Source organism: Mesoplodon bidens, assembly GCF_964165515.1.
Source record: "Mesoplodon bidens genome assembly, chromosome: 11".
Lineage (NCBI taxonomy): Eukaryota > Metazoa > Chordata > Mammalia > Artiodactyla > Ziphiidae > Mesoplodon > Mesoplodon bidens.
The window spans coordinates 41,841,970-41,854,120 of record NC_138167.1 but is presented as its reverse complement, the minus strand read 5'-3'; the positions used below and the strand labels follow the sequence as shown (position 1 = coordinate 41,854,120).

Below are 12,151 nucleotides of genomic sequence, written 5' to 3'. Positions count from 1 at the left end.
GGCTTTGCAGGGGACAGACACAGGCAGGCTGGGGTGAAACTTGAGTCAGGCTAGTGTTCAAACTGGAGGACTAAAGAACACACATGATGTTGGTTGGCCAACCAGCCTCCAGGCTCTCTGGCATGGAGTCCTCAAGATTTTCCTGTTCACCCTCTTTAGTGACTTATGGATTTAGTGAAATCCAGAAGTTCCAGGTTAAGCCTGAAGCAATGGTTTCATGTTAATGAAGCCACACGGACTGTGCTGTGTGTGCTGAATTCTAGAGAATTGCTGCCTCAGATCCCCCCGAGGGCAAGGGTTGAGTCTCATCTTCTTGTATTTCCAGGACCTGGCAGTGCCTAGCATCTGACAGAGATGAATGAACGATCACCGCAACATCCTCTTCCACTCTCCTTTTCCCCTGCGTTTCTTTTTTTTTTTAAATTTATTTTTATTTATTTATTTTTGGCTGCATTGGGTCTTCGTTGCTGTGTGCGGGCTTTCTCTAGTTGTGGCGAGCAGGGGTTGCTCAGCAGTTGTGGCACACGGGCTTAGCTGCTCCGCGGCATGTGGGATCTTCCCAGGCCAGGGCTCGAACCCGTGTCCCCCGCATTGGCAGGCAGATTCTTAACCACTGCGCCACCAGGGAAGTCCCTCCCCTGCATTTCTTACCTTGTCTGACAAGATGAAATTCCCCGAAGCCTCCATCTCCCTCATCTTTATAATGGGGGAGGGGAACCCAGATGACTTCAGTGAGTCCTCTCAACTCCAGCTCTCCAGGAGTCTAAGAATCCATATGTTGTCATCAAAATAGTGAAACTTTAGGAAGTTGGGGCCTCAGGAAGCACTGGAAAATTCAAGGGGAATTTCTGTCCAGCACACATTAGGTGCTCAAGACGAGTTAGTAGAAACAATAAATCTGGAATCAGAAAGGGAATGTTAGCACATCTACAGAGACCCAGGGAAGGTGCTTCGGGTCAGGAGGTGGGGGAATCTGAGTGAGGAACAGAAGAAAGGGGAAGGATGGAAAAGTGACGGGGTGGGGCGGAATACTGAGGCATTCCAGGAGGCTGCTTGGTGGGGCCGATTTTCCCTGGGGTAATGGTACCCAGGGCCCTTCCAGTCTCTCTCAGTCTCTCCAAGCTTCCTCTTCCTCAGACTATTGTACACGTCCCCACACACACTTTCCCAAGAGGGAAACCATGAGAGGAAACAGTTGTCCTTCATCTTGTGGAAGGCTAAGGGCTGGGAGCAAAGGCAACTCATCTTCCCTTTCTCAAGCCCTTCCCTAGATCATCCCACACATCTCTCAGCCTCCATAAAGGGGGCTTCTCCCCCAACCAAAAAATATCCCAGAACTCCCAGGGCTGAGTCCCCTTCATGGAAGTGTAGGTCCTACCCCATTTTCTTATCCTAGCCCCTATCTATGAGAAGCTCTTCTACTAGGGTGGTCATTTTTAACCTTTTGGACATCATGGACCCCCTTTTCTTTTTAATAAATTTATTTATTTGTTTTTATTTTGGGCTGTGTTGGGTCTTCGTTGCTGTGCATGGGCTTTCTCTAGTTGAGGCAAGCGGGGGCTACTCTTCGTTGCTGTGCGCGGGCTTCTCAATGCCATGGCTTCTCTTGTTGCAGAGCATGGGCTCTAGAGCGCAGGCTCAGTAGTTGTGGTGCACGGGCTTAGTTGCTCTGTGGCAACTAAGTTGTGGGATCTTCCCGGGCCAGGGATCGAACCCGTGTCCCCTGCATTGGCAGGTGGATTCTTAACCACTGTGCCACCAGGGAAGCCCCAACATGAACCCCTTTGAGCACCCAAGGAAGGCTCGAAGCCCCATAAAAACGACAACACAACAAGCAGGATTTTGTACATACTTTTTGGTGAGTTCACAGACCACCTACAGCCATTAGGTGCCAGCATCCAGGTCAAGAATCCCTGCAATAAGAGTTTACTGAACTACTAGCAGAGAGATTCAGGCAAGTTGCTGAATCTCTCTGTGCCTCAGTTTCCTTGTCTACAATAGAACCCACACCTCATTGAGTTGTTGCAAGGATTAAATGAGGTGATACTTGGAAAGCACATTGCAGTCATGCCTGGCAAATGTAACAGTAATAGCTGTGAGCTGTCACTGTTACTCCATCTCTTCTGTGGTGATTCATAGGGGCATTTGTGGTTCTTGACCTTCTGTGTAAGAAACACAACGTCAGATACTAAATAAAAGAGGAAACTGGGGCTTCCCTGGTGGCGCAGTGGTTGAGAGTCTGCCTGCCGATGCAGGGGACACGGGTTCGTGCCCCGGTCCGGGAAGATCCCACATGCCGCAGAGCGGCTGGGCCCGTGAGCCATGGCCGCTGAGCCTGCGTGTCCGGAGCCTGTGCTCCGCAACGGGAGAGTCCACAACAGTGAGAGGCCTGTGTACCGCAAAGAAAATAAAAAGAGGAAGCTGGTGTTGATCCAGCTCAGAGAGGAAAAAAAAATGGTTAGTGTTGGTGGGACTAGGGAGAGGATCTCAAGGTCAATTCCCAAAAAAAGGGATTTCTCCCTCCTTATCTCCAAGAAGTGGAAAAGGGGGCATGTTTATGCCAAGCACTTTACATATACAATGTCATGTATCTCATACAGTAATCCTGCAAGGAAGCACCATTATCCTCATTTTACATATAAAGAAAGTGAGGCTCAGGAAGATAAAGTGACCTGCCCAAAGTCACACAGCTACTAGGTGGTAGGACAAGGTGTCAAAGCCAGGTCTGGTTCCCAAGCTAGTGTTCTCTTTACTGTCTCCAGGATGAGTGAGGGAGCAGGGAAGAGCCGAGCAGAGCAAGGATAGGGTCACTGGGCCACATCCATCTCTGGGGAGCCTGGGGAGCTCCCGATCTGGTGTTCTTGGGTAGACAAGGCTGCATCCCTGGTGTGGGGCAAAGCCACGGCAGGAGGGCAGAGCAACTTCCGAGGTTGGACTTGCCTTCTGCACTCAGTGAGCTTCTGGAAGCTCAGGCTGGGGAAGGAAGTGCAATGGTTGCCAAACTCCTCAGCCTTGACCTGTCCACAATCCACCTGCCCTCGCACACAAAGTAGGGTCCTTTGCCACACAAGCCAGGCAAGTGGGGCAACTCCTGGAACAGCCCACCCCACCCCTTCCTCCAGGGTCCAGACACAAGCTCTTGGCCCTCTCAACCCTGGGAAGCTGCCTCCCTTTATCTGTGCCTTCCAATAACTCCTTCCTGGTACCTTCCTTCCTTTCTGATTGTGATTACAATGTCTTGTCTATATTTTTGGGGGGGAAAATGGTGGGGGGAGGGGGAGGAAGGAAAAAGAGTAAATTTCCAGGAATTGTTTTGCTGCTGCCGCCCCTGTTGCTTGGAGCAAAGCTGTTTGCCCCCCTCCTCCTGCCCAGGCTGGCAAGGAGCCTGGCCTCCCGCCCCTCCCTCTTTCCCTTCCTTCCAGTCTCTCTTTCCAGCTGCCTCCCTCCTCCCTCCAAAGAAAAACACCCACATGAAAACTGCAGAGCTATCACTCATTCCTTCCTGAGGGAGCAGCTTTCCCTCTGTGCCTCTGCCAGAAGGAGCCACCATCACTTCCTCTTGCTGCAAATACACATTGGGAGGCGGGGGCGGGTGGGGGGAGGGCTGGGGAGCAGGTGGAGGTAATGCGGCAGGGGGTGATGTCTCCACGTGGGAGGGAAAAGGTCCTGGGTAGAAGATTCAGAGACCCAGGACTGAGCCACTAAAATGCAGTCTTGAGAGGAAGGGAAATGACCATGGGTCAGAATGTGTGGTCCCTGTGGAGAGAATAGAAGCCAGAACTAGGGTTTTTCTGGAGGGTGCTTGGTCCAGTAGAGCCTCCATCTGCATGGGTCAAAGGCATGGAGAAGGAAGTGAAAATTCTCAGAAGGCTCCTGACTGAAAAGAGATAGCCATAGGATAGAAACTGAGATCCTAAACAGAGAGAGTAGAACTGTCTGAAAAACCAAAGTAAACCACATTTTAAGGATTCCCTGGTGGTCCAGTGATTAGGACTCGGTGCTTTCACTGCCGGGGGCCTGGGTTCGATCCCTGGTCGGGCAACTAAGATCCCACAGGCCGCAAGGCATGGCAAAACACACACACACACACACACACACACACACACACATTTTACATCGTCACAGCTCATCATGACAGATTTCTTGACCTAGGAGTTATCTGGTGTGTGAGTAGAAGTGTGACATAATAAATATTTGGTCTCTGCCTCCCAGTTCCTCACACAGAGCTCCTAAAATCCTTGTAATTTCCTGAGTGATGCAAGTGATAGGAGCATCTTACACAGAATTCCTAAACCCCTTGGAAATTCCTGAGTGATAGGAATGTCTTTTGTTCTAATGAGATGACTCTTGGTGGGCTCCAGGATGGCTTCAGGATGGGGGGCTGGTCACCAGAAAGACTAAGCCTTGATTAGAAGCTTAGAACTTTCAGCCTCACTCCCACCATCCTCTGGAAAGAAGAGTGGCGTTGGAGATTAAATTAATAATTGATCATGCCTATGTGATAAAGCCTCCATTAAAATTCCTAAACTATGAGGTTCAGAGAACTTCTGGGTTGGTGAACGCATCCAAGTGCCAGGAGGGTGGTGCATTCCAACTCCACAAGGACAGACCTTACCCTATGTACCTCTTTATCTGGTTGTTCATTTGTATCCTTTATAATAAAACAGTAAACATAAGCAGAAGCAAACTATCAAAATTGCCAGGAGGGGGGTTGTGGGAACACCTGTCTTTGCAGTCACATTGGACAGAAGTGTGGGTATCTAGGGGAACCCACTGATTGCATCTAAAGTAAGGAAAATCTTGTGAGACTGAGCCCTTAAACCTGTGGCATTGGACGTTAACTCCAGGTGGTTGGTGTCAGAATTGAATTAAACTACAGAACACTCAATTGATGTCTGGTGAGTTGGAAAACTGGTTGGTTTTGGGGAGAAAACTCTACACATTTGGTGTCAGAAGTGTCATGAGTAGAGAAACAGTTTTTCTAGAGGAGGCTTTAAGAAAACTGAAAATTAAAAATATCCCCTTCCATGGAGATGGTTGGTGGTGATGGTTGCTCAACAACGTAAATGCACTTAATGCTACTGAACTGTATACTTTAAAATAGCCACAATGGTAAATTTGATGTTATGTTTATTTTACCACAATTTAAAAAGTCAATTAGCAGACTTTAAAAAAATCCCCTCCTTGAATGGATAAACAAAATGTGGTATATCCATGCAATGGAGTATTACCCAGCCACAAAAAGGAATGAAGCACAGATACAGGCTACAACACAGATGAACCTCAAAAATGTTATGCTAAGTGATGTAAATCAATGAAGTTAGAACACTCCCTCACACCACACACACACACAGACACACACACACACAAACTCAAAATGGCTTAAAGACAAATGTTAAGACATGACACCATAAAACTCCTAGAAGAGAACACAGGCAAAACATTCTCTGACATAAATTGTAGCAATGCTTTCTTAGGTCAGTCTCTTAAGGCAATAGAAATAAAAGCAAAAATAAACAAATGGGACCTAATCAAACTTACAAGCTTTTGCACAGCAAAGGAAAGCATAAACAAGATGAAAAGACAACCTACGGAATGGGAGAAAATATTTGCAAATGATGCAACCAACAAAGGCTTAATTTCCAAAATATACCAACAGCTCATACAACTCAATAACAACAACAACAAAAACCCAATCAAAAAATGGGCAGAAGGGGACTTCCCTGGTGGTCCAGTGGTTAAGACTCTGTGCTTCCAATGCAGGGGGCATGGGTTCGATCCCTGGTGGGGGAATTAAGATCCCACATGCTGCATGGCACGGCTAATAAATAATAATAATAAATGGGCAGAAGACCGAGAGAGACATTTCTCCAGAGAAGACATACAGGGACTTCCCTGGTAGTGTAGTGGTTAAGAATCCGCCTGCCAAGGCAGGGGACATGGGTTCGAGCCCTGGTCTGGGAAGATCCCACATGCCGCAGAGCAACTAAGCCTGTGTGCCACAACTACTGAGCCTGCGCTCTAGAGCCTGGGAGCCACAACTACCGAGCCCGCGCACCTCAACTACTGAAGCCTGCGCACCTAGAGCCCATGCTCTGCAACAAGAGAAACCACCGCAATGAGAAGCCCTCACACTGCAACGAAGAGTAGCCCCCACTCGCCTCAACTAGAGAAAGCCTGCGCAGAGCAACGAAGACCCAATGCAGCCAAAAATAAATAAATACATTTTTTTTAATAAATAAAAATCCTTAAAAAAAAAAAGACATACAGATGGCCAATAGGCACATGAAAAATGCTCAACATTGCTAATTATCAGAGAAATTCAAATCAAAACTACAATGAAGGGGCTTCCCTGGTGGCGCAGTGGTTGGGAGTCCGCCTGCCGATGCAAGGGACACGGGTTCGTGCCCCGGTCCGGGAAGATCCCACATGCCGCGGAGCGGCTGGGCCCGTGAGCCATGGCCGCTGAGCCTGCATGTCCGGAGCCTGTGCTCCACAACGGGAGAGGCCACAATGGTGAGAGGCCCACATACCGCAAAAAAAAAAAAAAAAAAAACTACAATGAAGTATCACCTCACACCAGTCAGAATGGCCATCATTAAAATGTCTACAAATAAAGTGAGAGAGTGGCATGGACATATATACACTACCAAATGTAAAATAGATAGCTAGTGGGAAGCAGCCACGTAGCACAGGGAGATCAGCTTGGTGCTTTGTGACCACCTAGAGGGGTGGGATAGGGAGGGTGGGAGGGAGGGAGATGCAAGAGGGAGGAGATATGGGGATATATGTATCTGTATAACTGATTCACTTTGTTATAAAGCAGAAACTAACACACCATTGTAAAGCAATTATACTCCAATAAAGATGTTAAGAAAAAAAAAGTCTACAAATAATAAATGCTGGAGAGGATGTGGAGAAAAGGGAACACTCCTACAAACACTGTTGGTGGGAATGTAAATTGGTGCAGCCACTATGGAAAACAGTATGGAGTTTCCTTAAAAAACTGAAAATAGAGTTGCCATATGATCCACCAATCCCACTCCTGGGCATATATCCGGATAAAACTATAATTTAAAAAGATGAATGCACCCCAATGTTCATAGCGGCACTATTCACAATAGCCAAGACATGTAAGCAACCTAAATGTCCATTGACAGATGAATGGATAAAGGTGATGTGGTATATATGTGTGTGTGTGTGTGTGTGTGTGTGTGTGTGTATATGTCAGCCATAAAAAAGAAAGAAATAATGCCATTTGCAGCAACATGGATGGACCTAGAGATTATCATACTAAGTGCAGTGAGTCAGACAGAGAAAGATAAATACCATATGATATCACATGTGAATCTAAAATATGATACAAATGAACTTATTTACAAAACAGAAACAGACTCACAGACATAGAAAACAAATGTATGGTTACCAAAGGGGAAAGGCAGTGGGGGAGGGATAAATTAGGAGTTTGGGCTTAGCAGATACAAACCACTGTATATAAAATAGATAAACAACAGGGTTCTACTGTATAGCATAGGGAACTATATTCAATATCTTATAATAAACCATGAAGGAAAAGAATATATATATATATATATATATATATATATATATATATATATATATATATATATATATATATATAACTGAACCACCTTGCTATACACCAGAAACTAACACAACATTGTAAATCAACTATATTTCAATAAAAAAAATTTTTTAACATTATGCTAAGTGAAAAAAAAACAGACACAAAGGTCACACGCATGATTTGACTGATATTAAATATCCTTAATAGGTAAATCCACAGAGACAGAAAGCAGAAGGGTGGTTACCAGTTGGCTGTCAGGGGCTGAGGGGAGAGGGGACTTGAGGCTGCATGCTTAATGGGTGTGGTGTTTTCTTTTGGGGTGATGAAAATATTTTGGAATTAGTTAGAAGTGGTGGTTGCACAACAATGTGAATACAAAATGCCATTAAATTGTAAACTCTAAAATAGTTAATATTGTCATAGGGATCTCACCTCAAGTAAATTTAATCCCCTCCAGCCAGTACACCCCTGGCCCTACAGCCTACAAAACATGGGCCCAGCTCCAGGTGGTTCTGCTCTCTTTTTGCTGCTGCTGTGTGGCTTGTGTGAGACAGGCAACGTCTCTGGATAAGGAAGCCCATCCTTCCTCCCCACAGGGGTACCTCAGGGATCAAATGACTAACTGAGGTGAAAGAGCTCTGAGAAGCAGGATGCTCTGCTGACACTTGATGCTCACCAACAACACAAAGCCGGGGGCTCCAAGCCTTCCCCTTGGCTTGGAGGGAGAGAGAAGCCTGGTGTCTGTCTGTCTTCTCTCTCTCTCCCTCTCTCTCTCCTCCACACTTGGCCAGAGCAGTATGAGCTGTAGCGGGGAGAATGCTGTTCTCCTTCCCCTCCCCATCCAGGAGTCTCCCCGAAGCTCAACACAGCCCCTTCGCCACCCACATTCATTCTACCTCTCTCTCCAGATTCTCACCTCAGATCACAAAGTGAAGGCTGGGGGAATGGCAGGGGTGGCCATTCAGCAAAAGAGCCAGAGTGATTACGTCTGAATAGCTTTCAGGTTTATTTTAGCCCTCCCACCCCCATCCAGTTCTGCTTCAGCAGGTATCAAGACAGACAGGGGAGAGTGGGATGCCAATCCCATTTATCAGGTGGAAAATACATACATACGTAAAACATTAGCACGTTGCTTTGATGGCTCATTTAATTCTCGCAGACACCCGTATTAGTAGATACTATTGCTGTCCCATTTTTCAGAGGAGAGAACTGAGGCTTAAAGAGGTAAATTCACACAGCCACAGGAGTCTGGAATTTAACGCTTGCAGCCTGACTCCTCCCTGTCACCGCTACACTGGATGTTTCGCTGTGACTTCCCCTCTAACTGGATTGGGGGAAGGCAGGAAAAACCCCGACCCTCTCCCACAGAGCCTCAGCCAGTGATACTGCTTCCCGGATGAGAAGGGCGGCCCTGAAGCCCGCAGCAAAGCCAGCCCCACGGCCACTGTCCCTCCAGCCTCCCCGCAGCTCCACAGCAGTCCAGACCTGCCGGCCCTCCAGGACCGGAGGTGCTCCCAACAGGGAAACTCAGGTGAGTGTTGCCCTCTCTCAGGGAAGAAGGCAGTGGAGTTTGGAGATGATTGGCTTTCCTGCATGATCCACAGATGTTCCCAGGGATGAACTGGAGGTGTGTGTGTCTGTGTCTGTGTCTGTGTATGTGTGTCCCATACACAAGGCCCAAATAGCAAGACAGAGCAAGAGCCCCTAAGGAAGGCCTGTGTGAAAGGGCCAAAGGGTGAAGTGCCAGGAGAGAAGTGGAGGTTGAGCCCATCTGGGCTGGAGAAGGCCGGACTGGCCGGGCCGGGGAGAAAGCGTTTGGCCTCTGGTCTCTCCCACCACTGAGACCCCTTAACAAAATATTTCTGTTCGTGGGTTAAAGTCGTGTGCTGTTTATTCACGGCTTGAATGTTACACTTCCCTTTCTTGCCTCTTCAGACGCAGGATCTTTCCCCGAAGCCTCCTGGCCCCTGTGGCCTGCGACCTTGGGAACAGCAGGCTGCTTTCGAGGCCTCCTCTCTCTTCCAACCCTCCCTTCTCCCCACTAGGCACTCGCTGGTCCTCATGTCGGCCACGGGGCCCAGCGTGGCACCCGCCAGCGAGGCGGGAGAGATCCACAACTGGACGGAACTGCTCCACTTCTTCAACCACACCCTGCCCGAGTGCCACATGGAGCTCAGCGAGAGCACCAAGCGCGTGGCCCTCTTCGTGCTCTACCTGGCCGTCTTCGTGGTCGGGCTGGTGGAGAATCTTCTGGTGATCTGCGCCAACTGGCGCGGGGCGGCCCGCGCGGGGCTGCTGCGCCTCTACGTCCTCAACATGGCCATCGCCGACCTGGGCATCGTCCTGTCTCTGCCCGTGTGGATGCTGGAGGTCACGCTGGACTACACCTGGCTCTGGGGCAGCTTCTCCTGCCGCTTCACTCACTACTTCTACTTTGCCAACATGTACAGCAGCATCTTCTTCCTGGTGTGCCTCAGCATCGACCGCTACGTCACCCTCACCAACGCCTCTCCCTCCTGGCAGCGCCACCAGCATCGAGGGCGGCGGGCCGTGTGCGCCGGGGTCTGGGTCCTCTCGGCCCTCATCCCGCTGCCCGAGGTGGTCCACATCCGGCTGGTGGAGAGCTTTGAGCCCATGTGCCTCTTCATGGCGCCCTTTGAAACGTACAGCACGTGGGCCCTGGCGGTGGCCCTGTCCACCACCGTCCTGGGCTTCCTGCTGCCCTTCCCTCTCATTGCGGTCTTCAACGTGCTGACGGCCTGCCGGCTTCGGCGGGCAGGACAGCCTGAGGGCCGGCGCCACTGCCTGCTGGTGTGTGCCTACATTGCCGTCTTTGTCACCTGCTGGCTGCCCTACCATGTGACCCTGCTGCTGATCACACTGCATGGGACCCACATCTCCCTCCACTGCTATCTGGCCCACCTGCTCTACTTCTTCTACGACATCATTGACTGCTTCTCCATGCTCCACTGCGTCGTCAACCCCATCCTGTACAACTTTCTCAGCCCGAGCTTCCGGGGCCGGCTGCTCAACGCTGTGGTCCATTACCTTCCCAAGGTCCAGGCCAGGGAGGGCAGACATGCTTCCTCCTCCTCCTCCTCCTCCACCCAGCATTCCATCGTCATCACCAAGGAGGGCAGCCAGCCCCCTGCAGCCAGCCCCCACCACCACCCAAGCCTGACCTTCCAGGCAGCAGACACCCCACCCACCTCTGCTCCTCGGGCTCTTATAGCCAGCTGAGGAAGATTCCAGTCTCCTCTACCAGCCAAGTAGAAAGCTGGAAGTGTAGGTGAGAGATCCGGGGGGTGGGGGTGGGGCGGGGCCGGCGGGGAGAGGGTCAGAGCCCTCACGGCCCAATTTTGAGTATGTCTTAAAATATTGAAGTCGGGGGATGGGGTGGGAGGCAGGGAGGGAGAGGGAACGGGTCCTTGGCGTTGTACCATTCAACACGGTCCCTGTGCCGAAGGGAGACACACAGGGGAAAAGGAGAAATAAAGAATAGAGACAGACATGACTCTGGATCTCTGAAAAAGTCTGCACTGCAAGCTGGGACTGGGAAGGGAGCTGAAGCTAAAGAGATGCTCAGCAGAAACCAGACGTACCCGTTTCAGAAACCACCCTGGCCGGAAAGAGTGAGCTCCACAGGAACCCCACACAACTTTCCTTTTGTGTTTGTGCTTGTTGATCTCCTAGCACACATGTAGGCTACAGGGACAAGAGGCCAGAGGCCAAGGAGCCAGGAGGCCTCAGCAGGCTGTTTCCTAGCAGTGCATCCTCAGTGTGATGATAAATGGAGGGGGTGGGCGGTGGGGACAGCAGGGGCGGGGTGAAGCTGAGGTCTGAGACAGGCACCCTGCAGCTGGGCCGGCTGGAGGATTCTCCACCCCCGCCATGCAGGAAAGGGCTCCATTTCCTTGCTGATACTCTCCCCTTCGCCCATCCTGATCCCCTCCCCCCAAAGCAGAGGAGCTGTCCCAGAGTCCACGCTCCTCGTAGCCCATCTTCCCCCAGCCCTGGGTCTAGCAGGTTTCCAGACTTCTACCCTCAGTCCCTCCCTTTCTCTCCAGATCACAGGAAAATATCAAGACATCCATTCTGGGAGCAGACTTCGGGACAGGCAGCAGCAGTCACTGACAAGGGCTCTGTCCCTCAGCCTTTGCCCCTGCACGGGGTGGGGAAGTGGAAATCTTCCAATTCTGTCACAGGGCAGAGTTCTGGTGTTCTCCTAAGTCAGGTCTCACCCTCAGACTTCTTTCTTCCTGGCCAAGTCGTCTCATAATTTTCCTGTCCAGCAACTTCTACTAACACTTGTCCTATAGACAGGAAAAGAAGTCCTCTTGTTAACACGGAGGTCTTCTGGAAAGGGCTCATTTATCAGTTTGGGAAACTAGGACCATGTCCATGAAGCACTCTGACTGAAGTAAAGCCTAAGAGCAGGTCCCAGTCCACCAGTCCTGAGCCCTCCGCCTCTCCATCCTGCCTGTGGAGAACGAAAGGTTTGTGGACACAGTCACTGAGACCTTCTGTCCTGCTCAAGTGCTCAGTATGTCAGGAATGTTTAAC

General features: G+C 49.9%; 1 protein-coding gene across 1 annotated transcript; it reads left to right on the top strand.

The window, feature by feature from the left end:
- The first annotated feature begins 8,978 nt into the window (after window positions 1–8,978).
- Window positions 8,979–10,885, top strand: ACKR5 (atypical chemokine receptor 5). The gene is made up of 2 exons (XM_081248936.1): window positions 8,979–9,119; window positions 9,524–10,885. The coding sequence occupies exons 1-2, from the start codon at window positions 8,985–8,987 to the stop codon at window positions 10,826–10,828; spliced, it is 1,440 nt and encodes a 479-aa protein (XP_081105062.1). The 5' UTR covers window positions 8,979–8,984; the 3' UTR covers window positions 10,829–10,885.
- Window positions 10,886–12,151: the final 1,266 nt, after the last annotated feature.

What these genes read in the sequence shown, in the direction of transcription:
- ACKR5 (XM_081248936.1), top strand. Translation starts at nt 8,985, where the DNA reads ATGAGAAGGGCGGCCCTGAAGCCCGCAGCAAAGCCAGCCCCACGGCCA. An exon ending in CTCCCAACAGGGAAACTCAG is followed by an intron (nt 9,120 to 9,523) that starts GTGAGTGTTGCC and finishes TTGCCTCTTCAG; the next exon opens with ACGCAGGATCTTTCCCCGAA.